At 40.0% G+C, this 18595-nt stretch overlaps 1 protein-coding gene across 1 annotated transcript in view; it reads left to right on the forward strand.

The window, feature by feature from the left end:
• Nucleotides 1-86: 86 nt before the first annotated feature.
• Nucleotides 87-18595, forward strand: part of RAD54B (RAD54 homolog B) — a 63509-nt gene continuing 45000 nt past the window's right edge. Inside the window, exons 1-3 of the mRNA XM_071803945.1 lie at nt 87-252; nt 2358-2508; nt 3190-3364. Of these exons, the coding sequence (XP_071660046.1) occupies nt 194-252; nt 2358-2508; nt 3190-3364 (385 nt within the window). The 5' untranslated portion in view covers nt 87-193. The remainder of the gene's footprint in view (nt 253-2357; nt 2509-3189; nt 3365-18595) is intronic.

The following is an 18595-nucleotide window of genomic DNA, read 5'->3' on the forward strand; positions in this document are numbered from 1 at the left end:
AGGCTGTGGTTTCACGGTACGCTTAATTTGGTGAAGCCGGGTTGCTAATTAAAGGCAGGAGCGGGGGTTTTGCCGTTGCTTCCAGCTGTTCCCGCAGCCTCACCTGGCGGTGCTGCGGGCACCGGCGATCCAGCAGGGTGGTGCCTGTCCCACAGGAAAGGGCCTCGTTTGCTTGTCAAGTGATTCAGTTGTAATGTGGAGCTATTCCTTGCCCCTGCTACACCTGCTCTGGTTCCATCTAAAAGATCTAGTGTGAGTCCCTTGTTGCACATCCATAACAGTCTTTTTTTTGTATACTACTGTAAAGATGCAAAACACAAACCTTTTATTAGCTTTTGTATTTTTTTTTGTATTTCATAAAAGCTTAATTTTAAAGACACAGAGATGCATTGTTGGAAGCAATGATACATTTTAAAAAACACAAACCCCTAATGGTTAGTCTGGTTGCAAGTAGGTAATACTGGTAATATTCTTAAATGTTCTTAAGTTTAATGAGAGTGAAGTTACTGAGTTATCAAGGGTCATATCTTTAAATTTCTTATTAACTTGTGAATCTCTTAATGAGTCTGGTTTTGTGGTTTAAGACCAAATGAAGGTGCAAAGTCCAAATGGATTTGGAAACCAAACCACTTTAACCACAGATATGTGCAATTTATGAATTGCTTAGCTCCCCTGTTCCACAGGGGACGTGACAAGCCCTGCGAGTGAAGTGGGCAGGGTTGGTGTAGCAGTTCAGCTGTGCTGTGCAGGGTCCTCATGCAGAGTTGTGGGGTGTCCTGGGTTGTCTTCCTGAGGGTGACCATGCAATGTAGGGTTGGGTAGAGAACTTGTTCTGGTTCACATGGTACCTGAGGCTGGCTGTGGTCAGTGCAGGCACTCCCTGACTGCTCCTCTGGAAGGCTCTTGACACCTTTGCATGTTTCACAGTGACTGCTAATTGTTTACACTACAGGTACTCCTGTTGCAATAACCAAGTTACTCCACTATTGTGAAGGTTTAACTGAAGTTCATGTGCTCACCCTGATGTTATGTAGGTCTAACTTATGTGAACTGCTGCTGGCACAGCTGGAGACCTCTTTCCTTGTATTTTTAATAACAGCTACAGTGGAAGTAATAACAGTTCAGGCCATTTTGCCATTTTTAAGTTTAGTAACAGCATCATATATATGCTATCTGTTCAGAAATGAAGGAGAGTGTCTGCATGTTTACAAAGTATTTGGAGACCACTCCCTTACTACTGTGCACATCTCGGAAAGAAAGGTTGTTGTGCCCTAGTACGCCACTGGAGTGCAGAGTAGCGTCAAAAAAGTGCAGAAACACACTGGCTGTTGCAACAGGATGCAAACACACCTGCTTTCAAGATGACAGAGAAGTTTGTGTCTGCAGTCTTTATTATGGTTTACTTTTACCTAATAGCTGGGAGGATCAATTAAAATAAACAGGCCATGTAGGAATGGAGAATTAAACCAAAATATGTTCTGTAAATTGCTGTACCATGCTTGTCTTCATCATTCTAGCTACTGGATTATTCTTCTGGAATTTTCTTGTTTTGTTTCTACTACTTTGAAGTATTTGGACTCTAACTTCTTATTCTAGTGGTTGTAAAAATGCTTTGTCACATTAACATTGGTGTATGCTTGATTTTGTCCTGAGGTCATTTATGTCTTATATTTTGAGGGGAAACCTTTAATACATTCCTTACACTGTTCAAGTGGACATAACATGGAGTGATAAACTCCACGGTGATTTTGAGATAATTTTCTGCTGAATTCTAATACTGTTATAATGAATCTGAATTACCAATATAATTGAATGTGTAATGCAAGATACTACTCCCAGATATGAAACATACCTTTAACATTTGTTGTGCACTAATGGGCTCTTCAAAATTAAAAGTGTTTAGAACAGTTAGTTCTCTTTCCAGTTGTCTTTCTTTTTATAAACTGGTGTTTGTTAAGTAGCCCTACATTGTACATCTCCAGGGCATTTCTTGCTATTGAGACCTGCATTTTTGGCTTTTCAAATGAAAAAGGAAGAGTGAAAAATTCTTTTTTTGAGAGTTTCCAAATAAAAAAAAAAGAGTGAAAAAAATGAAAAACTGCAAAATTTGCTGTAGTTGATCTTTCTTTGTATTTAATGCATTGCAATGATGCTGCTTGTTCTGAAGTTGTATTATGCTTGTGAAGTAAGATTAATATTTGAAAATCTTTTAGATTATCTTTTATTTTGTTTTTAAATAATGCTTATGTTGCTATCTGTAGATATATTTTTCTATTTAAAGCCTGTTCTGACTACAGTTGATTTTATCTGCTTCTTTCCTTCCTTCCTTCCTTCCTTCCTTCCCCTCCACACTCCAGAACAGCACAACCAAATATGAGGCGATCAGCAGCTCCAAGTCAAGCACTGGGAAATGTAGCTAAAAAACCAAGGTTTATACCACCAGGAAAAAGTAACACAATTTGTCTCAAGACTGAAACTAAGATGGACCAAGGAATGAAATTAAAGGAGGTAAACATAACAGTGCACTAAAAAGTATACTTGTTTGTACAATATTGTTACTAAAAGATAGCATCTGAGCTCACCACAATCAATCTCTGCTAAAATAATCAGTCTGTTCAGAATAGATTTTGATACCTTTGCTCTTGGTACATTTCATCTTGTTTCTCAGGTAGGCTTCTCTCACTCTGTGAACTAGATGCAGAAAAATGTTTTCAAATAAATAAAACTAATCAGTATTGAGCCCAAATACAATTCTCAGTGTAGCTGAGGTATGGATTGCATCTTTGTTGGATTCAAATGTTTGAAATGCTTTGGCAAAAACAGTTAAAAAAACAAAGATACTTAATAATGAAAGGTCAGTACATTAAGTTGGAGTTTTGCTGCAAGGAATTTTCTCTAAACCTGTAATATCAACCAAGAAGGCATTCCAATAGTTATTGATTTTATCTACAGAAGACTTCTATTAAATTAAATTTATAAACTACTTGCACAAGTGGTGTTTGATATCATATGCACGTGCTTTTTTTTGCGAACACTGGGATGCATATATTTGTGTAGTCATGTATGTGTTTATGTAGACAGTTTGATAATAAGGATTAGTATCTATGAAGATCCTTTTCTCATTGCTCTTTTCTCCATTTCTCAATTTCATGAAGGAAATGCTATTGTGAATTTGTTTCTCTTTTGCAGATGGATGAGAAAGAGGGAAGCGCTTCTTTACTTTCTAAAATACATGGCCAGAATCAAAATGAAAATTTTACACAGTCTGTGGAGTCAGCTGGAAAAGTAAAGACTACAAAAGCATGTTTCAGCGTTAATAAGTGTAGCAAGGTGGAAATGAAAACACTAAATATGCCGAAAGCTGGTAAGACGCTCTTTTTTATTTACTGCCATGTATCATAAGAGAATTTTAAAGCTTATGAATGATATGCTACTTACTAAACTTCTGTGAAATACTAATACAAGGATCATGCATCAGTGACATTATTTGGTGTTCTATTGGGTAGAGAGCAAAAGACAAAAACATTAAATGATTCTTTTAAATGGAAAAGCAAAGGATGTTGATGATTTAGAAGCCAGTTGGTAGTGCTGCTATTCCGTCTGTCTTCCAAAGGAGTACTACAGTCAACTCACTCTAATCCAGAGTAATATCAAGATGAGAGTCAGGATATCCTAAACAGTGGAAAAGTCCTGTAATTTTGAGACCTTGTTGGTCTCATGCAGAGAATGGTAACTGTTTGGAGTGGATTCACATTTTTCAGAATTCATGAGGGTTTCTTCAGTGCAAGATCTGAGCTGTTTTCTTCAGTGTCTCCAGTGGGCACTCAAGGTCCAAGTCTGGGCTGCTCGGATACCCTGGTACCCCGATACTTAGTACCCCCGTAATTAATATTACTTCAAAAAGCTTGGTAGTAAACACTGCAAAGGTACTGAGGTATCTGAACTGTAGCAAATGCACTTTGATGGACCAGAATGACTCTGTGGAGTTGAGTGTTGTAATTTCTTGCTCTTCACATGCCCTGATCACAAACAAAGGAACGTCCTGCGTTGTGTGAACGCAGGTGTACAATCTCAGGAGCCGAGTGCATCTTGCAAGTGTTGCACTTGAACTGGGTTACCAACCCTGCTGGATGAAAATCACTCCTCTTGGAGTCAGCTCTGGCATTTCAACATCTGTCTATGAGGAAACAACAGTGAGTTAACTCTAAATTACATTGATAATGATCTTTCTCTTTGTCTTTGGGTTCATTTAATTGATAGTACTTTGTGTAATGAGTGGAGTTAATTGATAGTACTTCGTGTAATGAATAGAGTTTTCAAAGAGCATTTCATGACTGCTTATCACCTTGATTCCATAATGGTTGGAATTATAATTCAGAAGGCTTTAACAAAGTTATATTTGATTTTGTGATAAAAGCTGCTAAATCTAGAAGCCAAATAGAAGGAAGCCATAGCTTCGTGTCCTAAGGTCCAGCCAATAGTGAGGCTGAGCATGTATGTCCAATAGGCACACTTATGTACAATACATATACACATACACACGTGGCTGGTAACACAGGCAACACAGAGAACATGGCACTCAGGGGAACACAAGCAGTTCCCTTCTCTGGATGATTAGGGTGAAAGCCTGTCTGTGGAAAATAAATGAATATGTCTATATATAGATACACACACAGAGCAAATATAGATTCCTCCAGTAACTGACCTTATGCACTCAGTCTGTTCAGTAACTGTCTCCTTGATTTGTTGGACACCCCAGCTGCAGGCACGTAGGCATATGAATCACAGAGGCCCCACAGCTCCCAGTCCAGCTGCTGGCACTCTGACCTGCGCTCCCACAGGTAAAAACACACTAGAGGTCCCTCCAGTAATTTGCCTTAGACACTCTGTCTACTTAGTGGTGGGCTCCTGGAGCCACTGGTGTCCTGGCTGCCTTGTGTACAAGAAATGCAAATGTACAAACACGAATAGCCAACCCCCAGATGTCCTGGTCTCTCCAGTAACTCACTTGGACTTCCCAGTCCTTCCAGTAGCCAACTCTCAGACCTACTGGTCTCTCCAGTATCTGATCAAGCCTCTTACCCTACTTGGCAGCTACTCCAGCCCAGTGTTTGTGGTGATCACACAGTGACACATGCACCCAGGCAACGTGCATGGGCTCTGGCCTCACCATTTGCTGGCACATCATGTAGCTGGGCCCCATGACCTGTGCGTGGTCCAGCTCCAGCTGCTGACATGTGCACTTCCATGCACACACACGCAGAATAGCTCCCCTTTACTCAGGAAAATATTTAGAAATGTAGTTTAATAAGAAGATGGGACAGACTGTGGCAATAGGAAACAGTGTGTTGCTGGACAAGCACACTGACCAGTCATTTGTTTGAAGGTGGTCGCTTTTTTCCCATTATTTTTATGTGCTTGTTCCTCCCTGAATGACCTTTGTCTGGCCTTTTTTGTTGTCCTTGTTTTTTTCCCTTCAAAAATCTCATTATAAGCCTCATGTAATCTCCAGATGCCCTTTCTAGCATCTTATGAATTTCACACCCCAGTCAGCAGCAGCCCCCTTCATTCTGTAAGGTGCTCTGGAGAGCTCTTTCCATCAACTCTTCTCTTCTTGGGTTTTACTCCCAGAAAATGGGGGTTGATCAGTTCCCTGTGATAGCCCTGAGAGGATGCTGCCATTATCACATTATGTGACCCACAGTATATGCACTCTGTGTGGCAGAGCTAAGGTGGGAAAATTCAGCCTCCTTGCATATCTGAAGTCTTTATGGTCTTATGGCTTTTGTGTTTATCTGCTGCAGGCTGTAACTTCCAGTTCTTCTGACAAAGTTCATGCTTTAAAAAAATTTACAGTGTGTTTGCGACAAGTTGTTTATGTGGTCCTGCTGCCCTATAGGTACTTCTGCAAAAATTTGTGTCTGCTGTTTCTGTCTGGCAGTGCACTTGAAATATAACTCATGGATTTATTTCCAAAATAATCTGAGAGATCAGCAGCACAACGAAAGTGTTGTGAAGTGGAAAACACACCAAATGCCTTTTCAGTATCATGTATTCTGGGTGCAGCTGGTGTAGGTTCTCTGTGATGCCTTTAGAAAAATAACCAAAATGATGTGGAGTGAGATGGAGTGAGCTGTTTCTGTGGTCGTCGTGGTGATACCTGAGTGACTGAACAAGCTGTTTTGTGCCAAAGTCTTTCTATGTCTGTAGAAGGGGACTAACCCTGCAAGTCTTCGTAAAGCTACAGTGAAATGTGGTATAAATAATGTCAGTGTTGGTTATGGTCATCAGGTTCACTGGTGGTGCAAGCACTGTACTGTGGAAACAATCCTGCATCAAGGTGCTGTTAAATCCTAAGTAATTTCTTAATAACTTAGATTTTCCAAGACAACTTCAGCCCTTTACGTCATTTTCGCCTGCTACTAATTAGAGCTAATGTAGTAATTACATAGATTGTGTAAACCATAACCTCCTTTGTAGTATGAAATGAAATTTTTTTGTCAAAGCTGTTTTTGATATGAAATTCAAAAGTAATGGAAACCAATTGTGAAAGCCAGAGTCAGTTTGTGTTTTTTATTATTACTAATATTGTAATGGAATTATATCTGACTGCCAGTCTTTGCCGCCAAAGAACACTTCGCTGTTAAAGGGGCATTGAAGTAAAGAAAAAGTCTGTGTGTATGCATTATTTTGGCTTATTGTCTCCATATCATTTAATGCAGATAATAAACTGTTTGTTAGCTTTAAATCATGCTCAAAGCTGCTGTGTTTGGGTTTCCAGTGCAGTAGTGGAATGTGTAAATAAATACCCCAGTTTCCATTGGAATTCTTGTGAAACACCTGTGGACCATTGGACAACTGCGCTGTTCATAGAGCTAATCTTTCGAAACCCAGCCCTGAAAATGCTGCACATTCTTTCAAAAAGACTTGTGATCTGACACATGGGGTTAATTTCCTGGAGAAGTAAGGATTTGATTTGATAGCATCAATCTAAAAATTATGAGTATCTGGCTTAAAAAATACTTGCTTTTCTAGGCTTCTTCTCAAAATAAACTTTTTCCTAAAATTACACTAATACAAGTGTAAAGGACTCTGAAATTCTACGAGATGAGATTATTCCTAAAGACTTTTTAATAAGACTGTAGTAACTGTTGTTGAGTGAAAAATACCTATGTATTGTAATTTTAAGACAGTTTTAATTCTAAGATATTGAATGTGCTGTTCAACAGGCACTTTACTGATGGTGATTATGACTTATGAATATTGCAAAATGATATTTTCCCATAAATACTATCTTTGTAGGAAAATGGACTTTACTATTGCTTTATGAATCAGAGTTTGCTTGGTTTTAACAGACAAATAGCATGAGAATTTTTTTGGTACCTTTGTTTTGTATTCTGAATATAGTACTTGTTGACACTGACAGAGGATGTGTGGAGGGCAGGTAACTTATTTTACTTCGTCATTAGTGCTTTTTCTCACATGCCTCTAGAGAATTCTATCTGCACACTCTTTAAAAAATGGAAGTTACTTTAGCATTCCTAAACTATTTAACAGTAATTGAAAACAAAATCATACATGTGTTTGGAAGGATATTATTTCAGCTCTTAGAAGTGCTTGGTTTCTATTTGTCCTCATTACATTCTGAGGACCTATAAGCAATAACAAAAAAAATACAAATACTTTGAATTTGAAGAAACAATGCACGGGCAGATCTCTGAACTATACGTAGTGTCTCCTCAGTGTTGCTAATAAACTGGATTGGCCAGAACTGAAGTTTTTACCTACATTGTCTTCTTCAACTTAACGTTTTTAGTACATATTACTTTATTTATATAAAACATATATAATGAATTTATGTTTATTATCCAAGTTTGCAACTTGCTTTCTGTTGTTATTTTTGATCTACGAGTGTGTTGCTCTGTTTTTTCCTTTGGGCTCGCTCTACCTTGCGTGGAAATGAGTTGCTCTTTCACCTGCATATTTAAACACAAGATTCTAATTGGACTGAGATTTCATTGTTTGAATCTCATGTAGATGAAAAGAAAAGCTAGATATAGAGTTTTATTCTGTTCACCTCCTGTTTGGTTTTTGGTTCAGGAGTACTTTGTCCTTCATGCATCACTAACACCTGTTAATGGGTCTTCCAAGAGGAACTTTGTCAGAAGTCACACTCAAATACTGTCTTTGAGCTCACAATGAAGACAGGTTGTAACTGTATTTCATAACAGTGTTAATGTGCTCACCCTGTGTTTCTTGACAGATGTGGATGAAAGTTTTTCATGCCTATGATATTAACTGTATTTATTATTTGTTTATAGTTTTGATTAGATTTTTCTCTATCTTCTCTTGAATGTTATCTATAGGGTTTAGACTCTTTGCTCATTTAAAGTCAGTTTTATTTCATAATAGGAATGTCCATTAACTCCTTCAGCTTTATAGAACATTGTTACAGGTTAGTCTAATAACTCTTGTCACTTGACATGAATGAAAACCCTCTTAACCAATTAATTTGAATTTATAAGCAAAAATTCACTTTTAATTCTGTTATTACAGTAGTAATTGATTGCCTATCACTTTTAATCAGAGGATTAAAAAAGTTATTTTCAGGATTTGTCATATTGTCCGATTTCAGTCTAACTGCCTACTTGTGGGTTCTAGATAACACAACTAAAAACATTCAGGCCTGACATATCATAATGAAGCATATTATTGCTAAAATTACTTCGATATCTGCAAAAGCAGAAGTATTTATTGTAATTTCTGTTATTTAATTCACTTCTATTATTGCACTTCACAGACTGAACTGGAAAAGGTATTCCAGTCAGAAGTATTTTTACTGTCTATTTTAGTGGTGCAGCTGCATATAGCTGCAGTTCAGTGGGACCTTCAAATGTTTTTATAAACAGCTGGTAAAGCAGTTCAGTCTTTGGGTAAAAGATACTGCATGAACATCTGTAGCTCTTAATAATTACCAAGTACACCTTTGTACAACTAAGGTGTTCCTGGATGCCGGAGTGCAAATAACTTATTACTGCATTGTTTGCAAGTCAGATTTTACAAGTTTGTAAATTTCATTATACTTGATTCTTCAAAATAGTATCAAATTATTTTGGTAGCTCTTTATGATTTCAAGTGATCTTCTTCTCCCTGCGATGTTATAGACAGAATAGTTTGTGAGAGTGAATAGACAAATGTATAGACGAGCTATTTCTCATTTCAGGATAGTTTCTTTACTGTTTAGGTGTCATCTGTACATGTTTGATCAGTTAATCTCAGGAGATGGGGACTGGTAAAGAAAACTAGATTGATGTAAGTGTATCAGAAGGGAAATTGTTCACATCTCTGATCTGACACTGTTTATATAAGTATTCATTTATACATCAGTCATGGTGGGTATACACACAAATTGTCACCTGTTGTCCCAGTACCCCACTGCCCAGCAGTCACTGTGTTGCAGGTAGACTTGCCACTGAATCTTCTGTGATTACTTAGTCCTAGATAGCTCGTGTTTTCTGGTCTGCAGCTCTGGGGCTCTCTGGCATCTCCTGATGACACCTTTTGCTTGGTGTCCTTCCATGGGACGCGAGAGGATGTTTTCTATTCTGCTGCTACATAAAACCTTCCCTGGCATTTCCCCAGCTGGTTATGCACAGAGTTCCCCTTGGTTGTAGTCATGCGTTGTGTACAGTTATGCATGGAGATAGTACAATACTAAAGCTGGGAACAGCATTTTAGCAAAGTAACTTTACTACTCTAATCTTAAAGTGTTCAAAACTCTCAGGACTTTAAAGAAAAAAAAAAAGATAAGAGGTCTGACATTGCTTGTTCTCATGACCCTTGAGGGTTTTTTTTTTTTTTTTTTCCTCTTTCTCTTCCTATAGATTCATCATGTTCTGTGTGGCAGTGACCAGAACTACATACTGAGCAGAACACTGTCCTCAAGGGCGTCTATTTCTGTGCTCAGCAGGACCAAACGCAGCAGCCATGAATTCCCTACTTCTTTAAAGTTTGTCAGGGAGAAACCATTGTTGGGTTGTATCAATAGTCAGATAACATGGAGTCAGCGGCCACAGGCAGAAAGCAAGCAAAGGGATATAGTGTGCTGATGTGATACCCTAGCCTGTTGAGGAAGTCACAACCATAACCAGGGTTACTCATCTTGATTTTGGGCTGCCCACTAGCTGACTGAGAATACACACTGTGGTAGTAGAATTAGGAACCAAGATTGAGAGGGGAAGAATGAACTAAAACCAGCTTTACCACCAAAGGCAACATATTGTATAACGTTCAGTGACCACAAAGCTGCGATCCTGGACAGAGTGACCCTTTGCAGTGCAGTATTAATGGGCTGCTGTAAAACAAAACCAGGCTTGCATAATTCTACTGTTAGTACAACATAATTTATAATTCGATATGATCATATCTTGCTGTTATGTGAACAACTAGGCTTTATGTAATGGCAAATGATATAACCAGGATATTCACACATTTGAGAAAAGAGCAGTGAATTGACAGTGAAATATACTTTTCATTTGTCCTAGTTAAGTGTGCTCTGGTATGTGTATTTGAACTAAAGTAGATAATGGAGGGGAGAAAACCAGAAACCAGACTGGTATTACATGGACAGAAAATACAGAAAAGCAGAGCTATATTAGATGTAAGATATTCGACGTTTTCCAAAAAAATCATGGGGTTAGAGTGGAAGTTTTGCAGTAGTAACTTACCTATTGACTGGAATGGAACTGTTATGGCTTCTTTATAATGAAAAAAATATAAATTGCTACGTTCTTTAATTTTCAGTAGTGAAACATCTACTACTGAAGAGAGTTGCACTACATGTAAAGATCTTTTATGCATTTTAGTTTAATTTGTTAAGTTAGTGAAAATTAAGGTTTGTAAACAAGGAAAAAAAAAGACTTAAATACTCTTTCTTGTGCAGTGACAGAGACTTAATTTTGAAACTGCATATATAAAGGAAACTCCCCTTTCCAGGTGGTGGTGGAGGATGTGTTGAGAAATGAATTTACTATTCCAATACATTTATTAGAACTTAGCTCCTGGGAGTTGCATGCGAACCCAAGGCATATAGTCTGCAACACAAAGAAAACTAAATTATCTAATACTGTAACTTTAAAAATTAGGAAATACTCTGTATAGAGACTATTTTCAAGGATTCAGGTTTAGCAGTAATAATTCTTTCCGTTTCCTTATCCTGAGGGAAGTTGTAGACATAGTTTCTTCTTATTTTATTCTTATCAAAATGTATTTTCAGGCTGTGTGTGTGTGAGGAGTGAAGATGGGCAAAAGAGGAATACATGGTCTTTCTGAATTCCTCCGATGTTTTTCTTTTCCTCTCTCCCACTCTTTGGAAAGCCCTAATTTGGGGCATGGGAGTTGGGTTGGTTGGTTTGTTTTTTGCTCCCTCAGCCCACCTGTCTCCAACACATATGAAGGTGGATTTAAGGAAAGATGGAGAGAATTTAGCTATGAGATGGAGGGACAAGAAATGCCTTATTGAAGGGAATGGGAAGGCTTTTTGAGCTATCATGAGTATTATTACAGACTTGGCTTGGATCCCTCCAAAGATAGTCGCCAAATCTTTCTGTGGTTTTCGTGGCAGGATGCGAACCCCCCTCTCTCCCCCCACTTCAGTATGGAAGGAGTAGGCACATCTCCCTCTCTCTCTGCTGTTTGAGGCTAACAGCTTCTTTTGTTTGGCCCCAGAGCACCCAGGCCAGGGCCATTAGGAGAAGGGATTGCCGAGGCGCCAGTGAGCCGCTGGGCACCTGTGGCCAGTGTGGGGGATGTTTCGAGGCTTCAGGGGCACCCCGCAGCTCGTGTGGGGTTGCAGAGAAGCTTCTAGAATGCCTACAGTCAGGTCTGATCAGCCAGTATAAAAACGGGACTCTTGTTGAGACTCCGCCCATTGTCATGGGTCTCTCGGAGCACGAGCAAGATGCTGTCACCGAGAGTCGCCCTCCCCGGGATGGAGACTCCGCTTGCCTTGCTGCCACGGGTGTGAGTAAAACTTCTCGCAGGATTGCGAGTGTATTTATCCTTTCCGTGCACATACGCACGTGTAACTTTCCGTGCTTAATACAAGCACGTGTACTTCCTGTGCACATTTGCATGTGTACTTTAAATTATTTCCTTGCACAATCGTGAGTGTATTTTCCTCCCGTGCTTCCACATAAGCACGCATAAGTAAATTAACCCTCGCAGGATTGCGAGTGTATAATAAATTTACCCTCGCAGAATTGCGAGTGTACACTTTCCGTACTCACTACGAGTACGTGTATCTCTTTAAGAATAATCCCGCACCGTGTTCAGGTAAGTGTGCACTCCTCCCGGACTCAGAGACTGTTCCGGCATTGTTTTGGGTGAAGCCAAGTGCATGCACTCTGTAGACCGCCTGTTGTATTAGTTGCTGCCCCTTGATAATTTTCCTCAACTGATATCCGAACCTGTATTTAAGTCACTTTTGGAGTGCTAAAACTCTGTTTCTCACCGATAAAAATTGTTTTGGACCCTGTTGTCCCTTAAACTAATCTTGGGGTGCCTCTCTGACAGTTGTGCTCACAGAGCCAGGCCAGCATAACTGGAGTTCAGCCCCAGCTTTTGGCTTCAGGCCTTAATTTTTCCTCTGAAACAAGCTTTGTCACAATATGACTTTCCTAAAATCAAAAAGATAGTGGTAAGATGGTTCTCACTGTCCTCAAAATTTCTGTTTAGAATGGAAAAAGCTACTCCTATGTCAAATGCAGGACACAGTCCATGGGGGAAGTATTTTGAGGTTAGTGTTTAAAAGCATAATCTCAAAAATTTTTATCTCTATGAAAGATGGGAGAATATCAGAAACTTGGGTTCTCTTACACTGTTTCTTTTCCTAGAGGGTATTTTGCTCATGGGGATTTAAGAATTTAAGCAAAATACCCTGAGAAAATCATATGTTCAAATCTTTTTGTATTTCTCAGCTGCTTCTGATCAGTCATCAAAAAGCTTGTTGGAAGAGAGGATCAGAGAAGATACAAGCATGTATTAGGAACTGAATTTGTAAAGAATAGTTCTCTTAGCTTTTTTTAAGGACTGGATTTATAAATGGAAGAGTTAATTCATAGTACTGTATAGTCACTTGGTATTATAATTTACGATCTTTAAGCCAAACTTAGTATGAAGGATGGTTACAGATCTGAATGTGTGGACCTTGGAATGTCATGCTGAGATGAAGATAAATTCTTTAAAATTGGGGCAGGGGGGAGGGGGCATTTTAATTGTCTAATTAGAGTATTGCCCATTTCAGTAGGCTAAATGTTGAGAGAATACACTTCGAACCCCTGTGCTGATGTAAGGCAGTCAGCTTTTTTGCTTGGAATTTTAGCTGGTAAGAGCTCTAGACTAGGCCATGTGTAATTCAGGATAGTTTCAAGAGAGTGGTGTGAAAGTAATAATTACATGGTTAATGTCTGTGTTTTCTGTGCTTGTCAGGAGATACATCCACCCTCATTCTTGTAGCTGTTGCAAGAACTGTTAGCAGTTTAAATGTGCTAGATGGTGATCACAGAAATAGATGCAGGGAAAAAAAAAAGGTAAAAGTTCCCCTTGTTCTCCCCACCCCCAGTGCAGGACACAGGTGTAGAAATGTTCAGAAATAATTGTGCAGGAGAAAAGAAAGGAGTGGTCTGAGAGGTTCAGGCACAGCATGGATAAGAACAAGAAAGTGCAAAGTTCATGGTGAAAGTGTTGATGAAGATGAGGAAAAACAATTAAGTGAAATGAGAAAGCTATCTGAAACACAAATGATCTAAAAGTATTTTTGAGAAGTCTGGTGAGAATGTATTTAAGCACCGTAACTTCCAGGTGAAGTCGTCTTGCAACTTTTGGCTCCCAAAACTTTGTCATACTCAACCTTCTCCGTAAAGTTTTGGAAATTATGCATGAAACAACTGTCCCTATGAGAGATCTTTGGAGTTGAAAACTTTGTCACCCACCCTTTGCTGCAGCAGGCAGATCAAATGACACGGCACTCTCTTGCTGTCGTGTCAGTAAAGAGGACTATATGATGACCTAATGGAACTTTTGCAGCCCTTACTACCTATAGACACTCTCAAGTCATCTTATGCAGCTGCCAAATTCATTTGCAAGAGTGAGCAACTGCCTCAACACTTGCCAAATGTTTCCGCTGCCAGTATACCCAGTATATTCAGTGATGTGTAACGTGCCCCCCATCATAGCTGCTGAATTTTCTTACAGTTTCTCGTAAACGCAGGGGCATCAGGGTTTCACTTCAGCTTTGATTCAAATCTTGCCATCGTCCTCCTGTTCTTATGATTTTCAGGTTCCTAGGTGATTGCACATGCTAAACCCAGGTCTCTGCAGAGCTAGTTGGCTTGCATATCATTAAATAAGAACAGATGTCCTTCAGACTTATTCTGGGGCTACTACTTCATGGGCAAAGCACCTTCGCAGTGTTTATTGATCCTTTAACTGCTGATTTGATATTTTTTTCACCAGAAGGTCCCAGCTTGAATAATTTAAGCCAGTGTCATTTCCCGTCAAGTTTGCTGTCTGATCCAAACTACGTATTTCAAGATATATTCTTTCTTAGGGCATCCTTAATTCTTTCAGATGATTTTTTGACTTTGAATCATGTACTTTACAGTGATTTATTTAAAAGTCTGTTGTGGAGAGATTCTTCCTCAGTTCTGTGTGACAAAAGACCCTTCCTCTCCCTCCACCCAAGATGCCCACCTGATTTAAGACAATCTCCTTTACAGGGTGTTCAGTCTCATAATGTGCCTAAATTTAAATGAGCCGCTTTATGCAGTAATTGGCCATGATACAAATCTGTCACTTGTAAAATTTGGGCCCATTGAGCTTTTTCAGCAGTTCATAGTCATTTGGGTACTTAAATCCCTGACTGTATTATAGCTGTGATTCACTCATCTCTTGATAGCAGTCCAGGATGAACTATTTGTATAATTTTTTGGTATTAATGGTAGACTTTTCCACAGCAAAACCCCCAACTTAGCTGTTACCTGTAGTTTTGAGTCTTACTTCCCAGCTGATGAAGTTTTGCAACCTTAGCAAGGGGCTGTTGCTCAGTTTTTGAAGCATCATGCTGATTTTCCTTTCCCTAGAAAAATACTCTGATCTCTTCTCACAGCTCCCATTTCTCATGAACTTCCAAATACAAATATTTCATCCATTTGAAAACTGGATTTTAAAATATTAATATTTAAATTGGGAAGCATCTGTTTTGTTTAAAGGAAAGAATCAAGCAAATTAAAAAAATGCTGAATCCAAGACTTGTTTCTTTTTAGAATTTTGAGCAAATTAGTGAATTCCACCTTGAAAATATGAAGGAAAAATAAGCTGTACCTAGTGCATAGCATTAAAACAGGAGGTATAGAAGGTGGTGAAGTGACGTGAGGGGTTCATGTATGGCTATTTTCTTCATCAGTGACCAGAATTTCCTCCCTGCTATCTGTGGTTTGCTGTCCCTGCAGTTATGCTAATACAAGTTTTTGTGGGGTGCATTGCAAACCATATTCCTAAAACGATCCAGATAGAGTCTGAAGAAGCTTTTTCAATGTATTTCTTTTGTGAGAGTTATTTGTCCTGTGGCATACTGGAGAACTGCTGGTGGTTAAAACTAACCCAGCTCAGAAAAAATGATTAATTTGCAAACAAATTGGTTCCCTGATCTGACTTGCCCAGTAGATTTGTGAGTGCTCGTATCAGTGAAGGGGCAGGAACATAGTTGGGGGTAAGCAGAAATTCCTGTTTTGGCAATGTCTCACATTTATGTTGACTTAACCCAGTTATTAAACTCTATGCTTGCCAAAAAAGGAAAAAAAAAAAAATGGCTAGCCTGTAGCTGGATCATCTCCCTGAACTGGCTGTGCGCTGTGCTGTGTAAGTGCTGGTGTTGGTGGAAGGTGTAGGGCGAAGGGTGGACTGCTGCAGCATTCCTTCTTTTGTAATTGTCTTCGAACTACACCTATTGTTTTAGTTCAAAGAAGTCTATATGGGACATTAATATCCAGGCTTCTCACCTGTTCTGATTTCTCATCCAAGTACTGATATGACCTTAGGCTGATAAGCAGAGCTATTTAAAAAAAAAAAAAAAAATAAATAAAAGAAGGAAAAAATCTTGGTTGGCAGCCAGCTTTGTTTTTACAAGGGTTATTTTACACTCTTGCAGAACAATATGTAATTCAGGCTGATTTCTTCAGGCACTTGCTCAAAAGAAATCTTTGTAGCGGTATCTCACTATAATTGCATTAGTGTGGAAACCTGGTCTACCTAGCAACATGAAGCTGTAAGGTGATCGAGTAATACAAGTTCAGATAGGTCTGTGCTAGGAGCTGCTGCATCTGGTAGCCCAGGGCAGAGGTGACTGCTGCAATTCCTTGTGACCAGGTCCACAAGGATGTATTCCCAAGAGGCAGCACATGAACATGTGTACATACTATATGTATATATATGGCCTGCCACACAGAAAATGTGGCACTTGCACAAACGCAAGCAGGATCAGTGGCCTCATCCTTTCCTTTTGCTGGCAGACTGGGATGAAAGCCTGTTTGTGGGAAATACATACATGTATGATAGGGATCCTTCCAGCAAGTGGCCTCAGGCTCTTACTGTGCTCAGCAGCTGGTCCCTGGATCCCATGGACTCCCAGTTCCTTACAGACCTGCACTGGGTCTCTGGCAGCTGGTCCAGCTTGGTGACCTTACCAGTGGTCAGTCCCCAGGTGTTCTGGCCCCTCTAGCAGCCTGATCTCAGACCTTCTGGTCTCTCCAGAGTCATGGCTGCTCCAAGTCTTGGCTCTCATGCCACTTGTTGGCTGCTCTGGCATGGTGTTTGCCAGAGGTGACACACTGACACAGGAGCCAGCAGCACACATGGGCTCTGGCCTCTGCTTGCTGCACCCCAAGCACCCCTGTGACCTGTGGCAGCACTGTGGCTGCTGTGATGTGCACTGCCATGCACAGTCACACAGCAGAAGTTCCCCTCACCCGAGAAATCAGATACAAATGTAGTTTAACAAGCAGGTGGAACAAACTGCAGTGATCAGGCACAGGGCATGGCTGGACAACCCTACTGAGCAGCCACCTGTTTACATGCATCTCTCTTTTTATGCCTTTTTCCCCAAGTGTTTTCCTATGCTTGTTCTGTCCCAAATCACTTTCTGTCCCTTTTCTTGCCTTTGGTTCTTCATGGACTTGGTCTGTCCAGGTCTGATCCCCAGCCCAATGGGCTGCCTGTGCTTCCTACAGCCCCGTGAGCAAACAGACTGAGGACTCTATTTCTTTCATTTGGGTTACCGGGGTTCCTCTGCTTGACACTGTTCATCTGAGCTCCCTGTGCCTGTGGGGGCGAGCTTTTAATCACAGAACCTGACACTGAATTCTTTCTTTTTGTCACTAAAAAGTCAAGAGACTGGGCAGCGCACAACTGCTTCCAGAGCAGAGGGTATGGTGTAGGCTCGCCTCTGACCCCTCAGTTCTCATACTGCCAGAGCCTAAGCTATCTGTGGCACATTCTACTTTTTTTTTCAGTTACTGAAGAAGAACCAAGTGCATAAATTACCAAAACCAACCAACCAAAACAAAACCCCACCAGCTTTCTGTGCTTAGTATTAGTGAAGTGCAAAGTGTGGGGAAATAGGGATGGATTAGGTGTTTAAAAGTGATGTTTTTCAAACAGTGCTTCTAACCACATAAGTATATTTTTTCTCAAATTGTAGTGTAATGGGCTTCAGACTATAAAATGCTTTATTTAACCTTGGCTTGAAAGCGATTCCAGCAAAGTGGACTGGTTGCAATTTTGTTAGGTAGTATGGACAAGCCAAGTCTCAGAAACGGTTCCAAAAGTGCTTCTTATTCTAAATGCTAATTGATTTTTAGCGGTTAAAAGTCTTCCTTTGTTTAGTTTGAATTTGTTTTGAATACGGCTTGTGTTTTTGTTGCTTTTTCCACACCCCCCCCACCCCGCCTTGGAGGAAACAAGTTTATACCTAGATCTTTATAGCCTTAAGATATTTTAAACTATAATTAGATTTCTCTTTCCTTAACCCCCTTCCAGGCTCCCTTGTTTCAAGGCTGGACATGTTAAGCTTGAGAAGCTTCGTAGTCTCAAATGGTGTTTATTTCCACCCCTTTGACTTTTTCAGTCATGCACGTCATTTTTCAAACTTGGCTTTTGCTTTTTGTGTTTGAGAGCACCTTTCCTTACATCGACAGGTTTTTCTCTGATTTGTTAATTTAGACTACAGAAACGTAAAACCCGGCACGTGTTTTTATGTGAAGACTTGGCATCAGGTGATACGTTTTTGAGGAAACGTTATAAACGTATGAAAAAAAAATATTTTTATCCCTGAAGAACGCCTGGAAGCATTGTTATGAAGTAGGCTGTTTCCTGGTGGATATGATGAAAATCCCGGTATGCACAGCCCATAATGCCGCCAGTGAATGCCTCCGGACCGCCGGGGCCTCCCCTGCGCGCAACGCCGCGTTGTACGCGCCGCTCCCGGCGGCCCCGGGGCCGCGGACACCGGCGCTGCAGGCCCGGCCCAGCCCAGCCCGGC

The sequence above is a fragment of the Patagioenas fasciata genome, chromosome 2 (genome assembly GCF_037038585.1).
Source record: "Patagioenas fasciata isolate bPatFas1 chromosome 2, bPatFas1.hap1, whole genome shotgun sequence".
Lineage (NCBI taxonomy): Eukaryota > Metazoa > Chordata > Aves > Columbiformes > Columbidae > Patagioenas > Patagioenas fasciata.